Here is a 25,857-nt window from a genome sequence, read left to right as displayed (position 1 = left end):
ACGAGACCAGTACGATATTTGACAAAGTGGTCGCACTACAATTCCAAGCAGCAAAGCAGCACACCACCCAGTTTGGGTGGGTCATAAATATCAAAGATAAGTAAAGAAAGGGGAAGCTTTGCGAAAATTAATACTATTCGCTAGTTATATAGGGTAATTGTAATGTAGGCTAAGGCAGTGCCGCAACCACGAAGCTTTAGTAGGATCTCGTGTAGTCTTTAGCCGTTCGAATAGGTACGTTCTTGAGCGAATAGTCGATGTCCTATCCGTTTTGGTCGTTCCATTGTATGCAGGTGAGGGGAATGTGCTCAACTGCTAGCAGGAGCCATATAGACAAAGTGCTTTGAGGCCTTGCTGCAAATAGTGCTCAATACCTCAAAATGGGCAGAGCGTACTACATAATTCAGAACAAGACACGTTGTCTATATCGCTCCTGCTAGCAGTTGAGCACTTTCCCCTGAGCTTCATACAATGGACCGACCAAAACGGACGGACATGGCCTATTCGCTCACGAACGTACCCATTCCAACGGCTAAAGACTACACGAGTAGCCTCCTAAAGCATCGTGGTTTGTTTGTTTCTTTTATTTGAATTCGTTTAGTGGTTGCGGCACTGCCTTAGTCTACATTACAATTACCCTATATAACTAGCGAATAGCATTCTTATGTTATGTTTTATCGACTGATGAGTTTAAACTCGCGTACAGAGCCAGTACTAAAATGTAAAAATAGAAGAAACACATGAGAACGAGTTATGCAGCAACTATCCACGACTGTAACAAGATGATAAACGGTCAGAAAGTGCGATAATAGGGCACATACAATGTAACAAGTGGGAAGGCTGTTGGTTTGCGCACTGGAGTTAGAGCTAGGTCTCGGGTCGCTGAATGTCTCAGTAGCCTGTCAGTTTTGTGCCCTATTATCGCACTTTCTGACCGTTTATCATCTTGTTACAGTCGTGGATAGTTGCTGCATAACTCGTTCTCATGTGTTTCTTCTCTTTATTTTATGTCTGATGAGTGTTATCAATACGAAACTCGGAGTTACAAGACATATTTTTGGTCTCTGTTGTTCTGCCTAATATACGTTTGGGATTCTCAATGTTTGTCAATTCGTACATGCAAAACGTACATGTAAGCGGAACATTTGCGGACTACCAGTCAATCTCAGATTCTTTTCCGCCTCCGGATACCTGGTAAAGGCTGATTCACTCGCATCGTCTGCTACATGTACCGTATCAGTGTGAGAAAGAATTAATTTAGCAGGAGACGAGTTCGAGCATACAATAATGTATTGCCATGAAGTTTCTACCTGGTTTTCATTGAAAAACTATCTGCATGACCTTCGAACCCTTTACCATGCAGACCACCACAGGCACCAGCACTGATCAGGTGCATTGTATACAATTGTGTAGCCTACATACTAGAACTGTGGTACAATCATGGAGTCATGCTCCTACATCCGGAAAGGATGGCAAATTATGCTCCAAATTTTCAACCACCAAAATATGCCAATTATTATGCCGGCATAATCGGGCGGTGCCTAGTCTTGAGTCCGTTCTCCTTCCAGACAAGATAATGCTAACGTTTTTGTGGGCCATACGAAACTGAGTCCGACTTCAATTCCGCCTCGTTACAACGATACGAAAATTATTCAAAGACTGTCACAGCCCTTAAGAATGAAGGCGTTTGACATCGCATTTTTTTTTTTTTTTTTTTTTTTACAATGATCACAGCTCACAGGCAAAGACAAAAATTGCATAGTGGGAGCATAGTGATGGTGAGGCTTTTTGCCCTCAGCCGACCTGAGGTCTCGACGTCATAGGGACATAAAACGCACCAAAAAAAGAAGAAAAATGAAAGGAGTGACAGGTACATGATACGAAATGTTAGGAGGAGAGACAGTACATTAGAAGGAGGGGAATGATAAGACAGACAGTGCTAGGAGGAGAAGGAGAGAAAAGAAGAACAGACGTTATTGGGAATAGTATGTGGAGCGGAATTTAGAAGTCATGGGGTGAGGCAGATATGATGCTGATGATCAGAGATGGTCATGTGCCCACGACCAGTCGTTGGTCTTCAAATAGCGGTTGGCTGCAACAATCGCATGCGGGGATGGAGGTGAGTAGTTCAGACGACCGACATGGAGTGACAAAAGTTAGGTGTTCTAAGAGATGTTGAGTTGCATATGCCTTTTAAGGCAAGCTACCAACGAAAGAACATGGGTACATTGTGAAGTTGAGAGCTTGAATGGATCCTGCTGCTACAACTGCATGTTGGAACGCATTAAAACGAGTTGAACATAATTATGTATAAAACTAAATTATTGGAATGTAACATTTGATATGGGTCTAGCACACCAACCATGTAGATGATGTCATGATGCAAAAGTAGAAAAAATGATTTTGCAGCTAAACAAGTCAAAGCTCAAGGTATCAAGATTCTGTATAAAGTCGGCCAACACACGTTGTCCCTTCACGTCAAGCTGATGGTGTGATTACAAAACTAGCATTTCAATGGTACCCATGAGAACTCCGTCATCGCCTCTCCTTGTTTGTCAGTGGGCAGAAGGCACAGTCGATTCGTATCGTGACTGACACACAGAACTACGTCCGTCGAGAATCGCGGATGCAGCGTAAACGTGGCGTTTGAGCCCAGTTTCACCTCGTGGTCATTCTCGCGCTTGATCCACATCAACTCGGGCTTCGCAAGGGCGGCTCGATACGTCGTCGCGCCCGGCGGGCCTTCGAGGGGTCGCATGAAGGTCTGCGCTATCAGACCAGACTCGTCGACCACGAACTCGATCCCGAGGTAGTACTGGCGTTCGGTGATAAGTGAATACGTCTGAATACAGACCAGCTGCTCTTGCTCGGTGGTCACTTGGTCCGTGACATCTTTCCCGTACATACTGAAGGAGGCTTTGCCACTGTCGAAAGCTGGACATTCAGAAAAGGAAATAGAAGAAACGCCGAAGAGCCGTCATGGAAACATGGACACAGGGTGCAACCTTCCGCCTAATGGTCTGGACTAGTTTCTAGGAAGATGATCCGTGATAAAGCCGTATACTGTTCACAGATATACTTCGAAGAAAAACCGGAGGCCTCTATTATGTTAGGTTTTACGATACATTGTAAGTAGAACGGAGTGTGCCTCGACTACAGATTCTAAGTATTCTCCTGCAATTAGTAATTCGTTCTTATATATCGTGAGTGAACCAGTTCTTATCGCAGTATGCTACACACTTCTTGTTGTTCAAATAGGAGAACCCAAGGTTTATAGAAATATCTAGAGATGGCAATATCGACTGAAACGTTCGGCTACTACCACATGTTTTCATTGGCTGTGTGGATTTGCAGTGTAAATACGAGCTGTCCAGCGTTCCTCTTTACCTTTCTTGCCTATAGTCGTAGTACTTGAAGTATGATCAACACATATTCAATAGCGTCCCTATGGACATGTAAGCACTGTCTTTGCTAATACTTGAAAATTGATCTTTGATTGGTGGTTGCACCGGAGATTTTCCTTGAGCATTTTACCAATTTATCATACAATGTAAAGGCCCATAAAGTCTGTTGGCTTCCAAAATGATGTGATTACAACAGCAGGTGGCCATACCGCAAGGCTTCTTTCAAGGATAACACTGCAAAACAAATACCCCCGTGCCGAAAGGCGTGCGAACGCACCTATTAGGCTACTTCCCCATGTCAATCACCAAGACGAAAAAGAAGTCTAGTAACCGAAAAACTAAACACAATTAAATAAACTACCTACCCATTCCTGCATGTAGCGTCTTGCCTCCCTGGCCGTTGTCTAATGCCATGAGACACATCTTGTTGTTAATGGCTGGGTTGAAGATCTGCAGGAAGTGAGGCGAAGAGCCGAACGGGTCCCGGCTGCTCCATCTATAACACGCACCGTCGGGAAATGCTCTGGCCACGGCCGGTGAGTGAGCGGGACTTGCTTGCCCTGATCCAGGCATGTCGGTTCTGCAGTCTTGCTAACGAGGAGTATTCGGAGTAGAACCACCCGCCTCAAGGCAGACACAACAACTCTGTTCAAAAGGATAAAATGATATCAGGATGAGCGTCAACAAGTCGCTGTTTTTTTAATTCAAGTTGTTGCCCTGAACCTCTCTTAGAAGACTACAGGAAAGACTTGTTAGTCGCCAAATTTATACAAGCTGAGTGTGGTCTCGAGGTTCGTTTTTCGGGGAACATCTGCCCTGCATTTCATTGCAGTGGCGTAACATGAAGCAAGTGCCGGCAGTATAATATACCCACACAGCACCTGCATTCGCTGGCCTAATATTGCCCGTTGCGCGCGATGTGTGCCCATTTAGCACCACTGTTCGATGTTCCGGCGAACTGATTCAATCCGGGACACATTGGTATTGCTCGATTGAAGCCACCAGCGCACGTCACCAAGCAAGCTATTCTAGGGTTTCCGCTAGAGGTGATGTGATGCGGAACGTGCCAGAGGGGAGTCCTGGAACACCACACTATGCATGCACGCTAATGACACCCTTGGAAGTGCGTGTACCGTATTTTCCCGCTATCCCGATGCACAAGTATCCTTATGCGTGGTCCAGTCCCCGATATTTACCAACACGTCGATACCGTGGCAGAAGACCACCGAAACGCAAGGGAACAGAGAGAGGAGTGTTGGTGGTAGGTGGTGAACAAAGGTATCGCTTGTTTCAGCTGAAATCGCAATTCGGAAGTCGATTGAGCATAACCAAAACGAGCTTAGACCCTTCTTAGAGTTTCTAACTAAAGGTACGCATATCAATTGTTTGGGTGAAGGTTGTCGCACAGGCGGATTCGCACAGTATATGAACCGATTACGGGGCATAGGAATTGTAGAAACTGAGTGAAAATGTTGAGAAGTAATAATGTTAGGGAAGGACGAAGGCAAGAAGCAGAGACAGATAAAAAAAAAAAAACGAAATAAAAAAATAGAGGGAAAGAGAGGGAAAAGGAGATAATTAGAGAAGAATAGAGAGAGCGAGGAGAGAGAGAGTGTGTTCGTATGAGTGTGTGTGTCTGCGTCTGTGTCTGTGTGTGACACACACAGATACATATAGATGGATAGAGATAGATAGAAAGAGAAGGAGTGAGAGAGACATAGAGAGATAGTGAGATAGATAGACAGATAGCCTGATGAATAGATAGACTGATAGATAGATAAAATGATAGATAGAGAGAGAGAGAAAGAGAAAGATATAAGTGTGCGACTTCCTGTGTGTAATGTTCTCGCCCACGCCGACAGATTTCTGTAGCAACCGGAACTATTGTTTACCAATCTATCCCGCCTAACAATATGGGCAAATATTGATGCTGTTTTTCATTATTCCTCGCGGTTTGGGTTTCACACCATTCCAACAGCACCTTGATAATACCCATGCTCCCCTCTTCTTACTAGGAAAATGTACAGGAAGCTGGAAATTAAAGAATGTAAACAAATTATTTTAAGATGCCTTACATGCCATGCAAATCCCACAACTAAAATGTAATGAATACGATACAAGTCCGCAGGAAATGTTGAGTTATAGCGGCTGGGATGAAGACTGCACCATAGCTTAGTGGTAGTCCGTCGCTGCCCAAAAGCCAAGGACCCTGGTTTGGACATTAGTGTTAACAGTACAGCAAAACCTGTCAAAGCGACCACTCGGAAAAGGCGACCACTCGGAAAAGGCGACCACCTGTCCTAGAAAACCACAGAAACCAGGAGCAAGGGATTTCCAGTCAAAAGACCCTGGTTAAGGAGACCACCTGTTATGAGAGACCACCTTGCGAATATCCCTTGAGGTATCGTCTTAGACAGGTTTCACTGCAATTTGTTTCTTCAGACTTTTCTCGTTGAAACCTATGAAAGCTATAATTGTTGTACAGTGCTAGGGTGTACGCAGCGCTACAGTCTTCAATTGCGGCTGGCTTACTCCGTTGCGTATTCGGAAGTTAAATCCGCCCACCAAGTGTCGAAAGCTAAATGCACATAGTGGTATAGTTGTATGTGCGGGAATTCATAGAGTCAAGTTAGCAAGAGTTGAGTATTATTCCATTTGGAGCAACTTATGGTGAATCAGAAAACCACAGCTGCGTGGTCGTCTTTCAGCGGATCCGAGGTGCATGCGCGCAGAGGATCGTGTTGCTGTGAATGTACATTGCAGTCACACTCGTTTTCACCACAGAAAAAAAGAACACAATAATGCTGTTACACAAGAAGTGCGGAGGCCGTGCGGGAGAGAAATACAAGGTGTAGGACCAGCGAAGTCTATTGACGTCTAAACCGACCACTTCCACCCAGGAAAGTTCAAAAAGAACCATCACACCTGCGTTCGCAATGTACCGGTAGTAGTGATCCAAACAATAGACCACGTCCACTCAGGAAATGCTAACACATGTATACCCATCACACCTGTTTTCACCGATCCAGTGAAGTTTGCCTCGTACTATACACTTTAGGATTGGGAAAAAATCTGATCGATGCGTCAGAGTCATGGAAGGGCGAATCTAATATCAAACAGTTTGAAAGGTGTCCAGCAATGAGAACAGTTTTGTTTTGTTTTCTTTATCCGCGATGTCGAATAGATGCGTGCTGTGTGTTTGCTTGATCTGAATACAATGATGTTATTCTCAATATCCTAGAGGGTGGTGGCGTTCCCACGGCGGATGCGGAAAACTCGGCTTGCAGCCGAGTCTCACGCGAACCGTGAAATTTTTTTTTATATTTTTTTTATTCTCAATATAGTGCAATATCTACGGAAAATATAACTCGGATGCTGAGCCAAAAAACGGAAAATATAACTAACAACTAACCACGACTGCAACAAGATAATAATCAGTCAGAAAGTGCAATTATTAGGGCACAAAACTGACATTTTACTGAGACATTCAACGACCTGAGACCAAGCGCTCACACCTCCAGTGCGCAAACCAACAGCCTTCCAGCTCGGGGGGTTCAAGGTTATGGTAGGGCCAATGAGGGGAAGGTGAGCACAGCGCAAATATGCCCATGCAAAAATTCTTTAAAATACTGACCAAAAACAAAACTATAACACTGAATAGCAACATAAACTTCAGGCTCTTCAACATCATGATTTTCACCAGGACATTTTCATGCCTTCTCTTCAGGTGATATCCTGGAAAGAAAAATGAAAGTCTACTCGTAAAAATCATTTTGTTGAAGAGCCTGAAGCTTGTACCACTATTGTGTGATATTGTATTATCTGAGGTGTTTATTCGAGAGGTTGACTTTCATGTTTCCATGCTGAAAGTGCAGTTCAGACGGACAAAATGACACAAAATGGTGTACCAGGGAGTCAGAATTGTTTTCTTTTCTGTAAATTGGCGATATCCATTGCGGTAATATCAGGAACGTCTATCCGGAACACACTAAAAAGATGCCTTCAACACGATGACTTACACAATGCGATGATGTCCATGTCAGAACAGGAGCACACGCTTCAGGCACTTCAGCATTGAGACATTTTTACAGCAGTACATTTCGTGCCCAAAATGTTGCCGGTATTGAGAAGGTCTTTTTGCTTGATTTTAAATAGAAAGAGCATTGATAGATCGGGTCCGGTTTTTGGCCAGTTAATTTGCTGTACTTGTTCCTTTTTCCTCTTGCCCGCATATCACCTAGAAAGAAAGCACGAAAGCTTACTTGTGAACAACTTGATAATGTCACTGGAGAAACTGAAGTGGCTGCTCCTACTAAGTTTTATAACATTACTTTTCTCCTAGTAAAACTTGTTGCTTTTGCGTTGTATATTCTAACGATGCATATTGGCTATTATGAAGAAAGGAAAAGGACAAAATGTTAAGAGTCATGACAAACTGTCCACCAACGTAACCAGACCTTATACAGTCAGCTAAATTGGCTCACCATCCGACTTAACCTTTGCACACCTGATGAGCCGTCATGACCTGTACGGCCAAACGTATGTCGTGTGGAAATACTTGTTATTTTTACATAACTAGTCCATCATACATGATAGTGGAGTTCAGTAGGATGTTGGCGTTTCGGTTTGTCACAATTCGTCTTCGCTTAGCTTCCCCTTCTATGTTTATTACGTAAACTTGAGCCTCCCAAGTTGGGTGGTCTGTTGCTTTGCGTCGTCGAGTTGTAGTAAGGCCGGTCTGTCCAACAGTTGTACCAGTTTCGTCATCATCCAGTAACTTTCGGCATTCTTTGGTGCCCTGATGCGTAGCTCGTGCACTTCTTCGTTGCGCTTTCCTTCCCCTCTTGGACGTTTCCGAACCTGAGCCTTCCAAGTTGGAAGGTTGTTAGTTTGCGCCTTGGAGAAGTGTCGGAGCTAGGTGTCAGGTCGCCGAATGTCTCAGAACTCCTTGTCAGTTTTGTGCCATTTTGTCGCACTCGCTGACTGTATAAGATCTGGTTACGTTGGTGGACAGTTTGTCATAACTCCTAACATTTTGTCCTTTTCCTTTCTTCAGAATAACTATATTGGCTTACCATTCGAGTTAAACTATGCACATTAATTTTTGTCTACACTAATTTTGGTTTTAGCACAAACTCATGTGTCGCACACAGAGAATATAAAAAGGGTTTTTGCTACTTTTCAGCACCGTACGCATATCTTAGATGACTGTGGTTTTCGTAGTATTCCACGATTGCGACATGAATTTCATCTCTACACAAGCCGAAATACATCCGTTTTATGAATCACTAAGTCTCTCTAGTTGTTCAGGATCCAGCCACAGGGAAAGACAGGGCGAGGAGTTGACAGCAATGAATGTGTAAAAACAGGACAATTCCTTTCATCGGGAATGCGTGAGCCTTGCGTAAGGAGATGATTAGAGTGTGTGCTGGGAGGGGTGGGGGGTGGGGGGGGGGGGGGGTGGCGTTGCAATGGGCTGCTACTCATCCAATACGCCTGTATCAAGGAAATATGCAAGAAATGACGTAAACAGTATTCTTCAATGAGAGCAATTCGTGCACAAACAGGAGTCAAATTGCGGGGCCAAGACCCAGAGATGCTGGGGGGCACTCCGTCGCAAACGTCATTTCCATAATCGGAAGGAAAATCGTGGTCCTGTGCCTGAAAGGAAGAAGAGGACGTAGCTCTGTGAACTGCAGTTGCACACTCAACCTGTATTCAATTTAATACTTCAGATGTGCGCCTGTGTATGTGCATCCTTGTGTCACTGTGTTTGTGCACGTGTGCGTTTGTCCGAGCACGTGTGAATGCGGGCACATGCATTTACTATCCTAACACTAGTAAGCACTCCCTGGCCTCTTGTCCCTCGCCAAGACGTGCACGCCTCGGATCTTTGGTACAACTGGGAACCAGGTGAGCATGTGGCTGCCAACTCGGGTCCACTTTCACACACATGATTGTGTCCGCATACGCACGTGATCGGACACACGCACACGTGCACAAACACAGTCACACAAGGATGCACATACACAGGCGTACATCTGAAGTATTAAAATATTGAATACAGATTGAGTGTGCAACTGCAGTTCACAGAGCTACATGCACGTCCTCTTCTTCCGTTCAGGCAACGGACCACGATATAAGCACAGGTCTCCATTACTAGCACAGTCTCTAATACTAGCACACTCTGAGCACCTTTCGAAACATTATACGCACAGTCTCTATTATTAGCATGGTCTTGGTGGAAATCAATGCTGCATGTATAACATCTAGCATTTATTTCTTCTTGCTCTGTATGGATGGATATATTGATTGAAAAAAAAATCACGGTCTCCAATATAAGCACAGTAGACAATATCAGGTAAACACATTTATGGTTTGAAACTCGGATGTTGAGCCAATAATAAATGTAGAAAGTTCAAGGTTATGGAAAGACCAAAGAGGGGAAGGCAAGCGCAACGAAAATGAGCCTAAGCTACAGTCCCAACGGAACAAAGAATGTCGATTGTTACTGGACTATGACGAGACCAGTAGGATGTTTTACAGAGCTCGTATCTATATTTCCTTTTCCTTTCTACACTTATGGTTCTTGATCCTTTATCTTTACAGGTGTACATCAAGTTATCACGGTCCTATACTTAAACACGAATTGGATTATTACGGGAGCATATTTCTGTTCCGCGCATTCGGGCAATAAATTATCGTCTGCATCGTGCACCAAAAAACATGCGGGCCTGACAAAACATTGGGCCAGCATGTTGTTCTTTTTCGGCTCAAGCTTTAAAAAGCTGCAGAGGCATGTGCATGTTATTGGGATGGCCTATTCTCGTGACAAAGAGCGTTTCGTATCTGTCTAGTAACATAGTTTGGCATAGCTAAGAATAGGGTCATCAGAAAGCTCACGTTGCAATACTCGTCTCCAGTCAGACCACTTAGAGGGGACGAAGCACACGTTAAGTCATGGATACTGACGTGGAGGAAAGACAGTGGGACTAGGACGCGTTAACCAACGATATCGCCAAGATTTCCAATTTATTTCTCGACTGGAAAATCACTGCAGCCCCTGCTCCTTTCACAATTTTCCTATTCTCAGTACCATTGTCTTCCATTATTCTTTTGGTTTCCAGGCGGGCATGTGAACATAGTAAAAAAGAATTGTTGTGCAAGGAAATACAGGCTGAAGAATTGACATGCGAGTTGAAGAGGTGAGTAAAGCTCAATAGTGTGTGTGTGCCAACGGGAGGAGAGAGACAAAGAGATCGTTAAAGAGAAAGAGAGACAGATTTCATATTGAGGTTAAAGCCACGTTCGAATCTGACATGCCCTAATGTGGACAGCGTTCCAAAGTGAAAATGGTCAGAAGGTCACTCGCCTGGGCTAGCGGAATAGCGATTATCCTTCCAGCATCGCTACTGACGGCAAGTACGATTGCGTCGTCAAACGCTGAGTGGAAACGGTACTGTGTACCGTTCTCATCGGCAGACCCATTGGCGCATTTCCGGATGAAGTGCATTTTAGGTTCGCATAAAGCGTCCGAAATGGAACTGGTGAATTCTAACATTTCTATTTCCCACTTCCATGACAAGTCGGTGATGGGTGAAATCGTTGTAAGCTGCGATCCAGCAAGCGATGGCCAAGTTTTGAAACCGTCCGAACCCGGCGTCACCTTCTGGAAAATGATCTTTGCTTCTTTGGAACTTTTGGATGCAGTAGACACCGCGAACATGCCGTCGGCAATTGGTCCACCTGAAATCAGAATAAATCCAAAGAAAGTATAAAAATTGACATCCCTATTGTCCTGTGCTGCACGAAATTACCTGGTAAACCCGGGCGATACGAAGCAGTGGCAATGAAAGAACAATGCATACTAAATGAACTACTGAACGTACAAGTGAGCCCAATAAAATAGAATTGAAAGAATCACGGCCACAGACTAGTACTTGTAAATTCATCTCTATCCCAGTTAACTACGTAAGCCCCTGCTTTCTTATCCTTATTCCCGGCACAGTCTGTATTTCCCGTAACCAATACAAGTACAATATCTAGAAACTATTATCAGCAAGCAGTTGATAGCAATTCTCAAGTATATCCATAGATGAAAAGTATTACAGTCAATTCATTGGAAACTGGCACCCTAACTTTTTGGTGTCTCCAGCACATAGTTGTAGATATAGTGAAAACAACAGTACATCCCGCATTGTGTGACCCGTGCAATTACTCCTTGCCACATTTGAGGCCAGAAAAGTCCAAGAACAGGGAAATAGAAGTTCAGCCAGGTTTTACAAAATTGAGACAGGTATGCCATGGCAATATGTATGGAGAAGCATATCCCAAACCCAGATTTTTGAGATTTAAAGTGGGTTTTTGATCCTCAATTCGGCCCAAATCGGACTTTCAAAAGCCAGCGAGACAGTTTCCGATGAATGGACTGTAGTGCACAGGTTATTTACGGTATTCGTTCGATCAGTGCCCCTGAGCCGGGGTACTGTTTTTACTAACGTCCATCGCATACCGGAAACTGTTCAAAAGGGGGCACTAAAATGAAACTGGAAAAGAAGAACAAAGCCTTATGTTTACCATTACCTATCATGAATCTACATTGTAAGTGATCTCTACCGAGCGAAACAACAACAAAAGAGGTCGATAAAGCCAGATGGTCTTTAGAACAAGGTCCCAAAGTAGCGCTTTCCCAAAGATGCTCGCCACTTTTCGCAACTTTCGCAACTTTCTTCATTTTCCGGAACTATTTCGCAACTTTTCCGAAAGCTAGGCGCAATTAGCCCCTTGGCATGGGGTCAAAAAGTCAAGTCACCGACTACATGTTGTACAAATGCATACAATGTCATGTACTCGTGCTCGCTCATTTCTCCCCTGCCTTCAGACTCATTTCTGAGAAACAGTAGATCAACGGTGGTCACGATAATGATGTGCATTCCCTTTTCCGTGCACTGTAATGATGTACATGTAAGATACATCCAACAGGCTACTGGCAATGTGTAAAGTGGTGGTTCACAGCAGGAAGGGGTGTACGAGTTTGCTGTCGCTGCACTTCTGCTATTTCTGCTCCCTGTTTTGTAGGATTTGCACAAGAACTCTCCAATTAAGTTTGAGTTGCGATATTCGCAAGTTTTGAACTTTTCTGAAAATATGGATGCGATTTCAGCAACTAGCACTTGTTTTGGCACGGTTGCGAAAAGCATAAGTTGCGAAAAATGATGGCAACTTTGGGAGAGGGCTATCCCACAGTGGCTGTGTAGAACTTTCCATGCATACAAGAATGGTCGTAATGAGCAGGTGGTCGCTAAATCCAGAGGTCGCTCACACCAGGTTTAGTATTAGCGTCCAGGAAAGACGTAGAGAGGCCACATCTAGTTTATGCTGCGGGTACGGTAAACACTTAAGCACTACTTACTTGTATATGTGCCCACACAAAGGCTGTGGCCCTTGGCTCCTGAGAATATAACACAAAGACAAAGCAAATCAACGGAAGAAATGAGATGGCGACGCAAATATGCTGGGAGGGGAAAGGGCGGTTGACGTGAAACAAAAGCTAAGTTATTGGTGCCACCAAAGGTGTGATTATGACTGTCTACGCTTCGCATTGTTGAAAACCCCTAACCATTGCGGCTATGGATCATCTCTCGCCACAATACACACGGAATGACTACCTGGGATATATCCCTGAGGCTGTTGTGGAGATCTGAAAAAATCTCGCGCAGTGCGTTTTGTCGAACAAGCCAACAAGGAAAGGACTAGTACAGTAGCAGTTGAAAGAGAAGTCAACACATCCAAGCGCCTTACCCCTGAGATTGGAATACCGTGAAAACGGACAGGCCATGAACCAAAGCAAAAAGACGAAGGAAAGCCCTAACTTTGTTACCGCCCCTGTTCACTTAGTGACTCTCAGATATTGCGCATGCTTTGCCCCGTAATCTAACCCCCCCCCCCCTCACCTCCAGCATGTTTTCTGTAATATTGTGTTTCTCTGCTCGCGGATCCAAGCGCAGATGCAGCTCCTAAAACGGTGGGAGGTGAGCAGATCAGGTCCACCTGCAAAGTGATCAAAGACCGAAAATCCCATTCGCGGCATCCATTTTTACCTCCTGCTAGGCCACGAGTACCCAAAATAACAGTGAGCCGAGGAACGCCCTATTGTTTGTATTATTCCGCTCCCAAGGAAGACTTGAACCTGGTACTCTCAATCATGGTGTTAGACCATCCAACTATGCTCGCGTGATGAGTTGATCAACAATGTATACTGAATTGGAATGAAGACGAAAATTCCAGCGCAGCTGTACTTATCTTTGATTCATAATTATGGTGGTTAATACACACCGGCCAATAGGCATTGGCGGATAATGCTCGAAAAGGTGGCAGATTCTGCTCGAAAAGCAGTAAAATTGGCAGAACCATACAAACCTTATGGCGGGCAATTCCTCGAATTCAGCTCCATTTCTTTATCCACATACCAAATATGCATGAAACTTACCAGAAAAAGTACCGAATTCTGCCAATTTTTCTGCTGGCATTATTCGCAAAGGCCTAACGGCCAATATTGCGGAAAATAAACGCCCGCCCATACCCGCTCTGCAAAGGGCATAATTATTCTGTGCAACTCTAGCCCGGGCTGGAGCCAGCAGGCCAGCCCGACGAGGGTGTTTACATGTGCAAGGCCGAGCTGACTGCCAGCCCGTTGTGAGTACATGTACATGTATATGCGAAGAGCACACGCCAGCCCGTTGTGAGTATGCGACGAACGCACTACTACTGTACTGTAATGGCAACTATGACCGGTATACCCTATCCTTGGTCAAGTACATACAAATATCCCTTCACTGTGCGTAGTTCGAAACTCCCCCCCCCCCCCACACACACACACGCATAATGGTTGCCTCTTTGCTTTGTCATACCACAACCATTCAATGCGATGCACCCCTCGATAGGCGATTTGCCTTTGGGTTATCCTAATAAAGTTATTGTTATTATTATTAGTGTTCTTCCCCGGGCTGAAACGCAGGGCTGCAAATCAACTCATGTCTTAACTATAGCTGAAAACATTTTTCACTTGCAAATTTTTTTTCTGCTGATATATTTTCGCCCTATGGCATATGCTTGGTGTGTTGTACTGGTACTAGTATTATCTCGCTTCTTCTTCCTTTTTCACATCTTACTTTTCCTTATAAAATAATGATTTTTTCAAGTAGTTCGCTTTCCATTGTTATTGCAAGTCAACAACTACAGAACGCCCACGTCATGTCCTTATTGTTCCTATACAAAAAATCATGCATCCAACATCATGGATACCAGAGAAATATTGGGCATCCTCTTCAAAAAGTAAAAACGATAATTATTATATAGAATATATACAGTGTGCACACCATGATCATACAACTCCTCTGTAAACAGGCAAGGGCTAGTCTGCTTCTATGTGCTGTCTCTGGCCCGCCTAGCAGGGATCCCGGGTGCCTCAGTCACGCCTCGCCAGGCCAGCCCGCTTGACATGTAAACACAAAACAGGTTTGGTGTTGATTTTGTACAAGCCCGAGATTTCAGTTGCAGGTGGGCTGTCCCGCAGGGGCTGGAGCTGCAAATACAATCTCTTCCTAAGCATCAAAGTTACTGTGGCATTTAGGAGATGACACAGCAACTGCATAAGTAACTTAGTTCCAGCAGGCCAGTCAGTGACCCCCGCCCAAAGCAAAACAATCTATGCAGGAGTCAGGTATGGCTGGAAAGCACTACCGATCATTTCACTCCTGCGATGGGGGTGAAAACACGCCCTGTGGTAACAAGTGACTAATTCGCACTGCACGGGACGCCACCTAATAATCCCTATGAGCATTACTACACTCCGTTGATGCAACGTGAAATCAGTAGTTTCCATCACAGAGGTGCGAATGGTCGAGACATCCATAGTGAGATGGTGCTCAGCATCCAATGAAGCACTTTCTAACCTTAATTTTGGCCATCACAAGAATTCAAGCGAGCTCAGTCTCTGCTCATTGATAGAGCTTGTATGTATACGTTCGAATCTGCAACCTTCATAGCTCAATTGCAGATCGGTAAGTGGAGACAGGAGTACCAAGCATCAGCTCGCACAGCCCAAGTAATTTTTCCAGCTACGTAAGCTGTTAGCTTGTTCCAGTAGAAGATATGGTGAAGATGAATATCCTACAATCAGCTCTACACGTACATTTAACATGTAGCTGCTGAGGTATACTTAGACAGGTACCTGAAATCATACTCACGGACAATGTATTGGTTTGGATCCCCCCCATGGGGCTTCACAAACATGTTCACTGGGTCTCCTTCAGGCGTACATGAAATCATCGGTGCCTCAGATGACATTGAAGGCGTGCAGCCCATTTTCGCAACGTGCTGTTGTGATCAGACGGAGTTCCTTCAACAAATGCGTGCAAACTGGATAACAACAATCTACAGTGAATGCTATCTGCTATACTAGACACGAGTTACCCGTATCTACCAAATATAGCAAGTAGCACAAAATGCGAAAAAATACCACAGTATGTGGTGCGGAATGGGATTATCTGAATACCCTCTAGACCTGTGATTCAAATCTGTGGCAGTTAGTAAGAAATATAGCACAAACCTGGGAAAAATTTGCACAGGAAATAAACTATAGGTGAGGTGAGAACTGATAGGAAATTCAGCACGTGCAGTGTGACAATGGACATGCATGTGCAAGTGTGTGTGAGTGCGAATTTACTGGAAGAGCGTAAGTGCGGTGACATTTTCTTCTTGTTTACAAAGATTCAGTTCTCACCTCACCTATAGTTTATTACCTGTGCAAATTGTTCCTAAAGTTTGTGCTATTTTTCTTACTATGCTTGTATCCTCGCTGTTTTACTCCAAGTGTATAAATGCTATTGTAGTGTCATCATTATCTTTAGTCACGAATTCCATTGATAATTCTGACAAGAAAACGTTCTGGAATACATTATATCGGCCCCATGGTTGTGATATGAGTGCACATTTAGTTATATTCATTGCATTATTAAAATTGACTCAGCTAAGAATTGACGCAGCAGCAAGCTCACGCTGCAAGATTTGCCCCCCAGTTCCCCTTACAAAGAAAAAGCACCGTCATGGATATTATGATTGATGGCGAATTCATAGTTCTCCTGAGACTCTGTATGAAGGAGTTTTACCGTACGTTTGAACTTCACCAACCTCAAGGAACAAGCCGCCGACGCAGCTCAAAAAGCGGTGGGAAGTGAACACATCAGCCCACCATCAAAGTCGTCAAAAATCCCACCCACTGCCTCCATGTTTCATTCGTGCCAGGCCACGAATTCTCAATTTCAATCCGTGTAAGTTGGGGAAAGACAATGGGAAATACTTGCTTGCAACTGCGCACCATATCGCCAAGATTCCAATTTGTTGATGGATGAAAAAGGGAAGGCGCAGCAAGACAAAATTGGGGCCATTTGTGGGATATCAACATGCCGTAGAGAAAAGGTTTACTAAAAGAAATGCGCAGGCAAGCATGCAGACTGCATGCTATTTTCACAATATTCATAGTAAAAAGGGACAGAGGCTGAAGAATAGCTATGAGATGAGGAAAGGGGCGTAAAAATGAGATGAAGAGTGAGTATGGTTATACATATGTGGAGACATCGGGATCAAGAGAGAGCGTGAGACAGACAGACAGACAGACAGACAGACAGACAGACAGACAGACAGACAGAGAAACAGGCAGACAGATAGAGAAACAGGCAGACAGACAGACATACAGAGAGACGACAGACAGACAGAGAGCTGAGCTTAGACAGGCTTCATTTTTTTCACACAGTTTCCAATATGAAAGTGGTCGCAAGGTCACCCGCTTGGTCTAGCGGAAGAGGGATAATCATTCCATTAACGCTACTGACGGCAAGAACGATTGAGTCGTCAAACGCTGAATGGAAGCGGCTTTGTTGCGCGTTCTCATCGCCCGAGCCTGAAATGGATTTCTGGATGAAGTACCATTTGGTTTCGCCTAAGGCGTCCTCAGGAGAACCGGGGAAACCCATCATTTCCACTTTCCACTCCCATGAAGGGTCGCTGATAGGGGAATTCTTGTTGAGCTGCGATCCAACAAAATCCGGCCAACGTTGGAAATCACTGGTTTTTGAATCTCTCGTCGCCTTCTGGAAAACGGTCCTTACTTCTTCGGGACCAGACGCAGTCGACACGGCGAAAACACCGGAGTCGGGAGGAGCTGAAATCAGAAAAAACACGGCAAGGACAAACATTTATATCCTGTGCAGTACGAAAATGCTGGATGAAACACGGCTAAAGAACATTGCCTACAAATACATGTGTACGTACTAGGGAATGTACTTATACGCGTAAGCGAAATACGAAAAGGATTGGAAGAATCATGGCTACAGACTAGCACAGCAGATATCTATCTCATCAGCAGCCACTCAAGTGGCTTTGAAGTAAAGTTGGCCTTGTCCGTGTCGCGGGTATGGTGCGGTACTTACTCGTCCATTATTATTTAGAGAAGAACAGGGTGCGTATACCCCGCAATTGGTCAATAGGGGTGATGCTCTAGTGCTCTCGTGCTTATCGTCGAGGGATTAGTTCTGTTCCATTTCCGGACGTTTATCACCAACACCAGTCTATTTCAGCCAACGCGTAGCCCGCGGTTTGCGATTTTTTGTCTTACTCACTATCAAGAGGACGCACACCAACATTATCATCATCTCCATTCTTCACTTGGTAGTTGTCTGGGTCGGTGGACAGGAGACTGCGCTCTTGAACATTTATCCTTTCGAATTGGCACATGTTGTCACATGTTGCACGTTGATACTATTAGTGTATTGTAGTTACGAATTGTGTACAGAACTGTCACATGCTGCAAGGGCAGTATTGTCAAGACATGCTAGGTCGCTTGCAATATTGGTGCGGTGTGTATTACTGCTATGCATTTCGCGAGTGTAATAATTATTTGTTAGTCTGTTAGAATTACATCACGAGTGCATATCTGTTACGTCTACGTCGAAGCACATTTTATGATACAGTAATTGCTATGCGTGTTCGTACCACGACATGTTCACGAGCGGAATATCTTGTGAATTGTTCTAATTTATTATATAAGTAGAATTGTTGACACACTAATTGGTTGCAATGTACATGTACTTACTAGTACTTGATCAGTTGCATTATCGCCATCCGCGGCAACTCCGCTACGATCTACTTGGCGAAACTTACTCTCGCTGACAGGGTGTGCTGTCATCCTGTCGCTGGATGCAAGCACCCCTTGACAGACACTGTTTTCACCTCCGTAATCAACAATTCTTTATTCTTTCATTTCAGCACATTGCAAGTACATGTAACTAGTTTCTGCTTGTTCTGTATTCAAATTATTGCTTTTCTTTTCGTTGCATGCACCTGCAATCCGCGCTGCATGCACGCGGACTTTGGCAGTCGCCAAATTTAGTATCTCTATGGCTACGATGATTCATGCATTTTCTGTACCGTGCATTTCCTCTCTATGCCACGTCGGTGTGTGCATGCATGCAGCGCAAGCCAAATGCACGCACGCTGCACGTTTTGCTCAGGACAGCGATTTGGCGATCGTTGTTCGGTGTGTTCTTTGGTGTTCTTGTTGAGAACGAGTGGTAATGTCGATTAAAAGAGTTTCTGGGTTTTTTTGGTCCGCCTGACGATGGTTAGTTGCGGGACCAAGTCGCACCGCAACATTCGGTATCTCTTGCATGTTCGATGAGAACTTTATCATCCCTTGAATCGTCTGCTTACTTCTTTATTTCACTTTTCACATTCAGATCAACCAGAAGTGGTGAGCACAGTTGATCTGTCCCTGGGCAAAGCAAATTCACTGCATCAGAATTACTGAATCAACGAACTGTGTTGTGAATTTGCAGTGCTCAGGGAAGGAGCATTTGTGCTCACCACTTCTTTTCGAGTGAGGAGGCTGCAGGATGCCCAACCCATACAATCCTTACGTTTACACTTTGCTTTGTGAGTATATAAACCAATACTGATCCAGATTTCCCATAACTGTTTTCTGATAATCGCTTAGTGCGTGAAACTCTGAGTAAAAACACTTCCTCTGTCCTCCGATTGTTTCAATCCTTACGTTTAGATTGCCAGGAATAGGTGGCGCTATGACAAGGTCCTGAAGGGTGTTTGAGTTCTCAACAACGTCCTCAGCTTCTACTGGAATCACTATTCTTGACTTCAGATGGGACTCTGCTACTATAGACATTTCCCTCTGCCATACAGCTTTACAGCTAAAGCGATATTTCCAGAACGTTTTTTCGTGACTATCATCGAGATTCAAGAGCGTCGTCCGGAGATCAATACATGGATCTCCTTCGGATGGCCATTGAAAATGCTAGCACCCTCTCAGTGGAGCTACTGAATCTTGCTGTGTCTTTACTGGGTTGTACAAACAATAGACACCCTTAGCAAACAACGTTATGTTGTAACTGTATTACCGTAAGGGGGAAAATACCGTGATTTGGGCTCGACCTTTAGCAAGATGCACGCTATGTTTAGTACGCTGTTGCCACGAGAATAGCTTTTAGTTCGGTCGGTACAACCATTAATGTCACCATATACGCGATACAAGGTGAACTGCGCACGGATTATGCAATATTTGGCCAAAAAACGTACCGTTGGTCACAACGATAAATCAGAAACCGGAACTTTTTTACGCTGCAGCTTCAACGCTATTTGGGTGATCAAGATACGAGTACCGTAAAAAAAATAGCGTTGCCGTTGTTTGCTAAGGGTGTCTAGCGAGTGCGGTGTAGACTTTTGTTCACAAATTTCCTGCACTTTATCTCACGCTTGCATTCCCAATCTTTCAGCGCGCTTCTTCTTTTCCGTTGTACATCATACACTCAATTTCACACCTCTATTCCGTGTTTGGTTTGTTCTGTACATGGAAATTCACACCTTCTCGCTTGCCTTCGTTAAGACCAGGTTCGCTGATTGTAAATTGTTCTGAACATGGGTGACTGCTTTGAACTGGCTCTAGACAAGAAAAATGGCTGATGCTTGTGGTAAAATGTGCTGCGCTTGCGTAGTTGTTCTTACTGCGAAACGCTCTAACAATAACGAGATGCCTTTTGCTGGCTCTTCTGCCTAGATTTCATTGACAGATGCGTTAAGCCCATGGATCCTTCCATGAGTGACATGCGAACTGTAACTATTATTACGGAGGATTAGCAAGACCAACTTCGCGTTCGCCTTCGCTCTCCAAGGAAAGTTGAACTCCGACGGGATTCGCGTTATGAGAAGGATTAGCAAACAGAATTCGCACATGCATGACGTTGACGCGACGTACATTGTGTACAGACAGTACAGCGTGGTAAATTTATGACGGCCCTGACACGAATCCGCGATTTGTGTTCCGACTACTTTTCCGAACGAAAAATGCGAAAGTTCGCAATCCAGTTCGTGAACTGAAAAATGTTTGCGAACGCGAACGCGAATTTCGTCTTGCTAATCCTTAGTAGGGTGACTATGATTATGGGTGACTGTTCCGAAACGTCATCATTTTTCGACATCACTAACAACATAATTTTTCATCCAACGCATGCGCCAAGTGTGAACAGCAAATGAAGAGAGCGGTTTTCAGTTCACAGCCCCCCCCCCCTTTCATTTGCAATGCATTTTCCTGAATTCCAACTCTTTTTGAGCAAAATAGCTCCGAAAGGGGATATGGCAAAGGAATCGTAATAGATAGGATATTGACCTCGACTTCGGGCTCTAAGGGAATTATGAATATCGGTGAACCTCGATCTTTTACTCAGCTTATGTTTCCTATGTAAACCATATTTTGGTCAATATCCTATACTTATCCAACTAATATCGAATATTTGTAAGAAAGGGTTTGCTCCCCACACCGGAGCTCGCGCTATTCTGCCGACTTTACTTGACACTTGACCCTTTCTTACAAATCATCGCCGAAGTCGCAACCACTACTTCGTAATATCGAATGTTGTTTAGAAAAAATAGTTTTGTGCAGCTGCAACTTCATGTGCCCATCTATGTGCATACAATCACACACTACAAGGCCACAACACCGGTACTGATACGACTACCGCAGATCGACACGTTTAAAGCGGCCAGGCATTTACATATCACTAGATCGGTTCCAGAATCAAGAAGGTTAATATTTGAACAGAGTGTCGGCATGTGTCGCAGAATAAGCGCAACCATCTATCGACGTATTAACGTACTTTTAAACCGCTCTATTCCTGGAAACGAGTACTCGAAAGCGGAAATACTCGTGCTATCCCGTTTCTAAACGAATGTGGATCGAAAATTAGAATATTTCTTTCAAACAAACTTCAAGCCCAGCCGGTTTTCCGCGTTACGCCGTTCAAGCTATCGATAATGCCCGTTACTGAATTTTGCTCCATGCTAGTGGTGTGTACTGGCAAATACCGCTGTGTGATGACTCGAAGTCGCTCACAGCATTTACCGTGCCCTGAGGTTGGTATCGCACATGTAGCCACTAACCGCCTCGCTAAAATCGTCAAAAGTCGTTGAGAATGGCCTAGTAAATAGCGTCGACATCCCAGTTTACTATTCTGCAATGTATTTCTGCAGCGAACAGAAGAAAGCACTTGATGATATGACTTACCTGGACCTTCCTCCGCATACAATTGACCGTCCTCTGTCCCTGAAAGCAAGAGAGGAGAGAGGACGCACAAATGATATTAAACCTTTGGAACCAGATCATTATACTCAAGTATAAAGATGAATGTAAAAAAGAGATACAAAGAATCTACGTGGAGATAAAAGTTTAATAATAGCTATGAAAAGTATGAATGCCGCAGACATCACCACGCAACATGACAATTTGTTCAAGGTTTGGTTTTGTGTGTTTCCAAAATTTCCCGACACTGTTTAAGAAAAGAAATATTCAATGAACCTTTATCTCCACGTAGATTATTTGTATATTTTAAGCGGAGATACTCTAGAGAACAGATAGATACTCTGAATAACGCCCTGCGGAAACGCCATGTTTGTCGTTGCATTTCATTGAATATTTCTTTTCTTTAACAGTGTCGGGAAATTTTGGAAACACACAAAACCAAACCTTGAACAAATTGTCATGTTGCGTGGCGATGTCTGCGGCATTCATACTTTTCATAGCTATTAGTGAAAAAGAGAAGAAAAAATTGAGAACTAGTTATGCAGCAACCATCCACGACTGTAACAAGATGATAAACGGTCAAAAAGTGCGATAATATGCCCCAAAACGGACAGGCTGCTGAGACATTCAGTATCCGAGTTTAAATAAAAAGGAATAGCCACTTTAATCAAATATGTTGTCTATGAACGAAGCGTTTTAACCCTAGAACTACCGGAGGCATTATACTGGTATGATGCAGTTGCGAATTTTAAACTAGGATTTCTCGGATATGGAGGGTTAGAGAAAACTATATACACAGCTCGCATCTTCCCTGAACCTGTTAGACATGAGCAGGGTCGACACATAATTGTGTCAACAGTGTTAGGCCTAGTCAGCCTATTGTTTGCAGCTAGGAGAGCGCTTTCCCCATAGAGATCCGCTGCCTTCAAGTCAGGCTGAATCGTATTTATCCACCGGAATAGTGGTCGACCAAGTTTTTTTAGATCGTTTGTATCGATGGATAGTCCCAGTGTTGAAACCAGGCAGATTTCGGACCCTCGGGGCCAGTCGTCACTCTGCACCTGTTTCCTATCACCCTGTCTCCCTGCTTCCCACCTGACTCATAATCACAGTCGACTAGTCATAGCTTGCTACTGCCCAGCGCCCTGCCATCCGTGCAGATGGCGAATTTCCGCCTAGCGCCTGATCTGTAATATGCCGCCTCCCTGCCTTGTGCTTGGCTCGTACTGTGCTCCGTTCCAACGCAACATCATCATTGACATCAATGCAAGCCAGCTTTACACCTGGCTTTTTTGGGTTTTTTCTGCCTCCCCGTTAGCAGAATAGATCGCGCGCTTCGGGCAGAGCAGGCACATATTTAAACCGCCCGTTTGCAGCCTTAGGGACATCATTGACTACCTGAAGAAGGCCATTGGCCGAAACGTTGTATATAATGGAATGGTTCGGAAATTTGCAGAGTATTCTGGAATGGGTGAGTTCACCCAATTGTATCTTTTATTTATAATCGTTCAACCAAACAGGCAATGGTGCCTTCTCACCAGGAGGCGACTTAGACGAGGAGGGGGCAGACAGTGAATGGGAAGGGGAGAAAAAACAGGCACAGAAGGGAGATAGAATGGAGTGGATAATGTAGTATAGATTAGGAAACAGGAGTAAGATCCAGATCTTTTCACAGACCAAAACTGTTTTTCAACTGGGAGAATAAGGAGGTCTTGCGAGCGCAATGTATCACGCCACTGGTTCTTCTCTCCCTTGGTTCGAAGTTCGGCCAAGAGACTGTTCCACAATCCGGTTCACACACTGGATTGACGATCGGGTATGGGCCTCTTAGGAAGGGTATTTGCAGGAGATTGAAACCACGAGTTATGCGACGTTTAGGCGTGAATGCAGCTTGTATGGAAGGTCAGCATAATTACGGGTAACCCAAAGGCTGGAGTGTTTTTTTTGTTGACATGAACTTTATAAATTGTGTTTGAATGGCCGACGCCGGTCGCAAAAAAAGGCGCTGTGCGCCTGACTTCATCTCGACTTTGTGGGTTATCGCTTTGGAAGTGTATTTGTTCATATTATCCTTATAAAGTCGACGTACTATGACCTTTCGATCGCATGATATTCCACCGGACTTACGTTTCACGTACAGTATAGTTCTCTTCGTCTCAGTCACCTTCTCTGTTTTCCAGTACATAAACTCTGTTTCATTGCGAACGGGAGTGGCGCAGGGTCGACACGAGCGTTGGTCGGCCATTCTAATCAAGCTTCACACACTTGAGATGTCCGCCTGAGTCGGAACAAAGCTTACTAGTCTAAACTAAACACACGTGGCTCTGATTTGGTAATGGCAAGCACACGCCACTTCTACAGAGCAGGTCTCCTTGCGATACAGAGGTGAGCCAGGCAAATAAAACGCGGGGTCGTGTTGGATTCACTGAAAAGAAATCAGCGCACTGAAGCCTGGCTGGGGTGGGAACATGCCAAGCTATGACAGCTAGTTTTGAAGATTGTCGCAATGGCAGGGGACAGATGCAATTTCGACAACTGACAGAATGTTCGTGCATCATCATAATCACGTGATGACGTAGTCTTGGATTATTACCAGAACTCGATGTCACGTGCATCACCGCTGTCAAGGGAATCAAAACGCGCCATTTGACCTGTGTTGACCTGACCTGTCCATGAGTGTAAACCTGCATCCAGCTGAAATTGGCTGATTCAAGAATCTGACTATTTGAAAACTTGACTGAGATACATTGATTGGCTAAATCTCAAACTCACTGGCCCAAGTGTTGAAAACCCCTTTATTCGAATTTACTCCTTTTATTATTATTGTTCACACATATCCGCCGGATGAGTACGCGTGGCCCATGCACCATGGGGACCCACGAATACAAACCAGCATATGTTCCCTCAGCAATACAAGCAAGCAAGCAAAGATAAAGAGAGCCCAGGCAGCGAAAACAAAACGAAGAGAGATGAGGACATAGGCAACGAAAACAGTTCCAAAGCGTAGCCAGGGATTGAATGTGTGCATCTGTACAGAGCGCAGCAGCAGCACGAAAATACAAAAGTGCCACAGCAGCAGGCAAGAGTATCAGTTGTGCTATTCTGCGTAGACAAGCGCTGACTCGTGTTAGCTGGAAGCGCTTGAAAATTCACAACTTCAAACAGCGATCGATCGCGCTTGGTTGAAATATCTATTTGTTGCGTGGGCAGATAGAGCAGCTCATGGTCGCAGTAGTGAATTTCCTGGAGTTCATGAGGCCAAGCAAGAACTACTCGAGGTAGAGGACCAGTTATTTAGGCCTCGACATGGCGAGTGGCGTCGACGCCAACTCAGAAATGGCTGTGATTACCTGTCAAAATTTTAGCCAAAGAAGTAGACAAGGAGCAGAGGCATTTACATGGACAACGTACGATGGTGGTTTGCAACATGCTACTACTGCTGGAGCGACGTTGAGTGCAGGGACGATCGTTGATCATCTACGCTTGTGGCCTTTGATGTGGATATGAAGATTTTATGCCAACTGTGAGTTCGTTATGCACCACATCTGCTGTGCACGTGGCATTACCCTATCTCAGGGAGAAATCATCAACCCAGAGTCATTCTGGGTAAAACTATTCCTGATAGCTGTGCAGGCCAGCACAAGAACCAGTACGCTGCACTAAACAAGGTGCTTATGTTCATGTGCTTGATGGTCAATGGAATGAGTTCAACTGAAAGCAACGGTTCCGCAGGTCTTAGACAACCTCAGCAAGGTGGTCGGCCCAGCAACAGTGGTGACAGTACTTGGCATAGAAGTCGACAGCGTGAAC

General features: G+C 44.4%; 2 protein-coding genes across 2 annotated transcripts; both read right to left on the bottom strand.

The window, feature by feature from the left end:
• Positions 1–1,770: 1,770 nt before the first annotated feature.
• LOC135812188 (uncharacterized) lies at positions 1,771–4,146 on the bottom strand. Its single transcript, XM_065325510.1, has 2 exons — positions 3,770–4,146; positions 1,771–2,934 (listed from the first exon to the last, which is right to left on the bottom strand). Exons 1-2 carry the CDS (start codon positions 3,975–3,977, stop codon positions 2,504–2,506), a joined length of 639 nt encoding a protein of 212 aa, XP_065181582.1. The 5' UTR covers positions 3,978–4,146; the 3' UTR covers positions 1,771–2,503.
• A 12,615-nt stretch (positions 4,147–16,761) lies between these two features.
• LOC135812189 (uncharacterized) lies at positions 16,762–24,452 on the bottom strand. The gene is made up of 3 exons (XM_065325511.1): positions 24,175–24,452; positions 22,033–22,071; positions 16,762–17,625 (listed from the first exon to the last, which is right to left on the bottom strand). The coding sequence occupies exons 1-3, from the start codon at positions 24,290–24,292 to the stop codon at positions 17,210–17,212; spliced, it is 573 nt and encodes a 190-aa protein (XP_065181583.1). The 5' UTR covers positions 24,293–24,452; the 3' UTR covers positions 16,762–17,209.
• Positions 24,453–25,857: the final 1,405 nt, after the last annotated feature.

This window comes from Sycon ciliatum, chromosome 3, assembly GCF_964019385.1.
Source record: "Sycon ciliatum chromosome 3, ocSycCili1.1, whole genome shotgun sequence".
Lineage (NCBI taxonomy): Eukaryota > Metazoa > Porifera > Calcarea > Leucosolenida > Sycettidae > Sycon > Sycon ciliatum.
This window is presented reverse-complemented; position numbering and strand designations above follow the sequence as displayed.

What these genes read in the sequence shown, in the direction of transcription:
- LOC135812189 (XM_065325511.1), bottom strand. Translation starts at nt 24,292, where the DNA reads ATGGCCGACCAACGCTCGTGTCGACCCTGCGCCACTCCCGTTCGCAAT. An exon ending in AACTATACTGTACGTGAAAC is followed by an intron (nt 22,072 to 24,174) that starts GTAAGTCCGGTG and finishes TCTTGCTTTCAG; the next exon opens with GGACAGAGGACGGTCAATTG. An exon ending in GTATGCGGAGGAAGGTCCAG is followed by an intron (nt 17,626 to 22,032) that starts GTAAGTCATATC and finishes TTCTGATTTCAG; the next exon opens with CTCCTCCCGACTCCGGTGTT.
- LOC135812188 (XM_065325510.1), bottom strand. Translation starts at nt 3,977, where the DNA reads ATGCCTGGATCAGGGCAAGCAAGTCCCGCTCACTCACCGGCCGTGGCC. An exon ending in GACGCTACATGCAGGAATGG is followed by an intron (nt 2,935 to 3,769) that starts GTAGGTAGTTTA and finishes CTGAATGTCCAG; the next exon opens with CTTTCGACAGTGGCAAAGCC.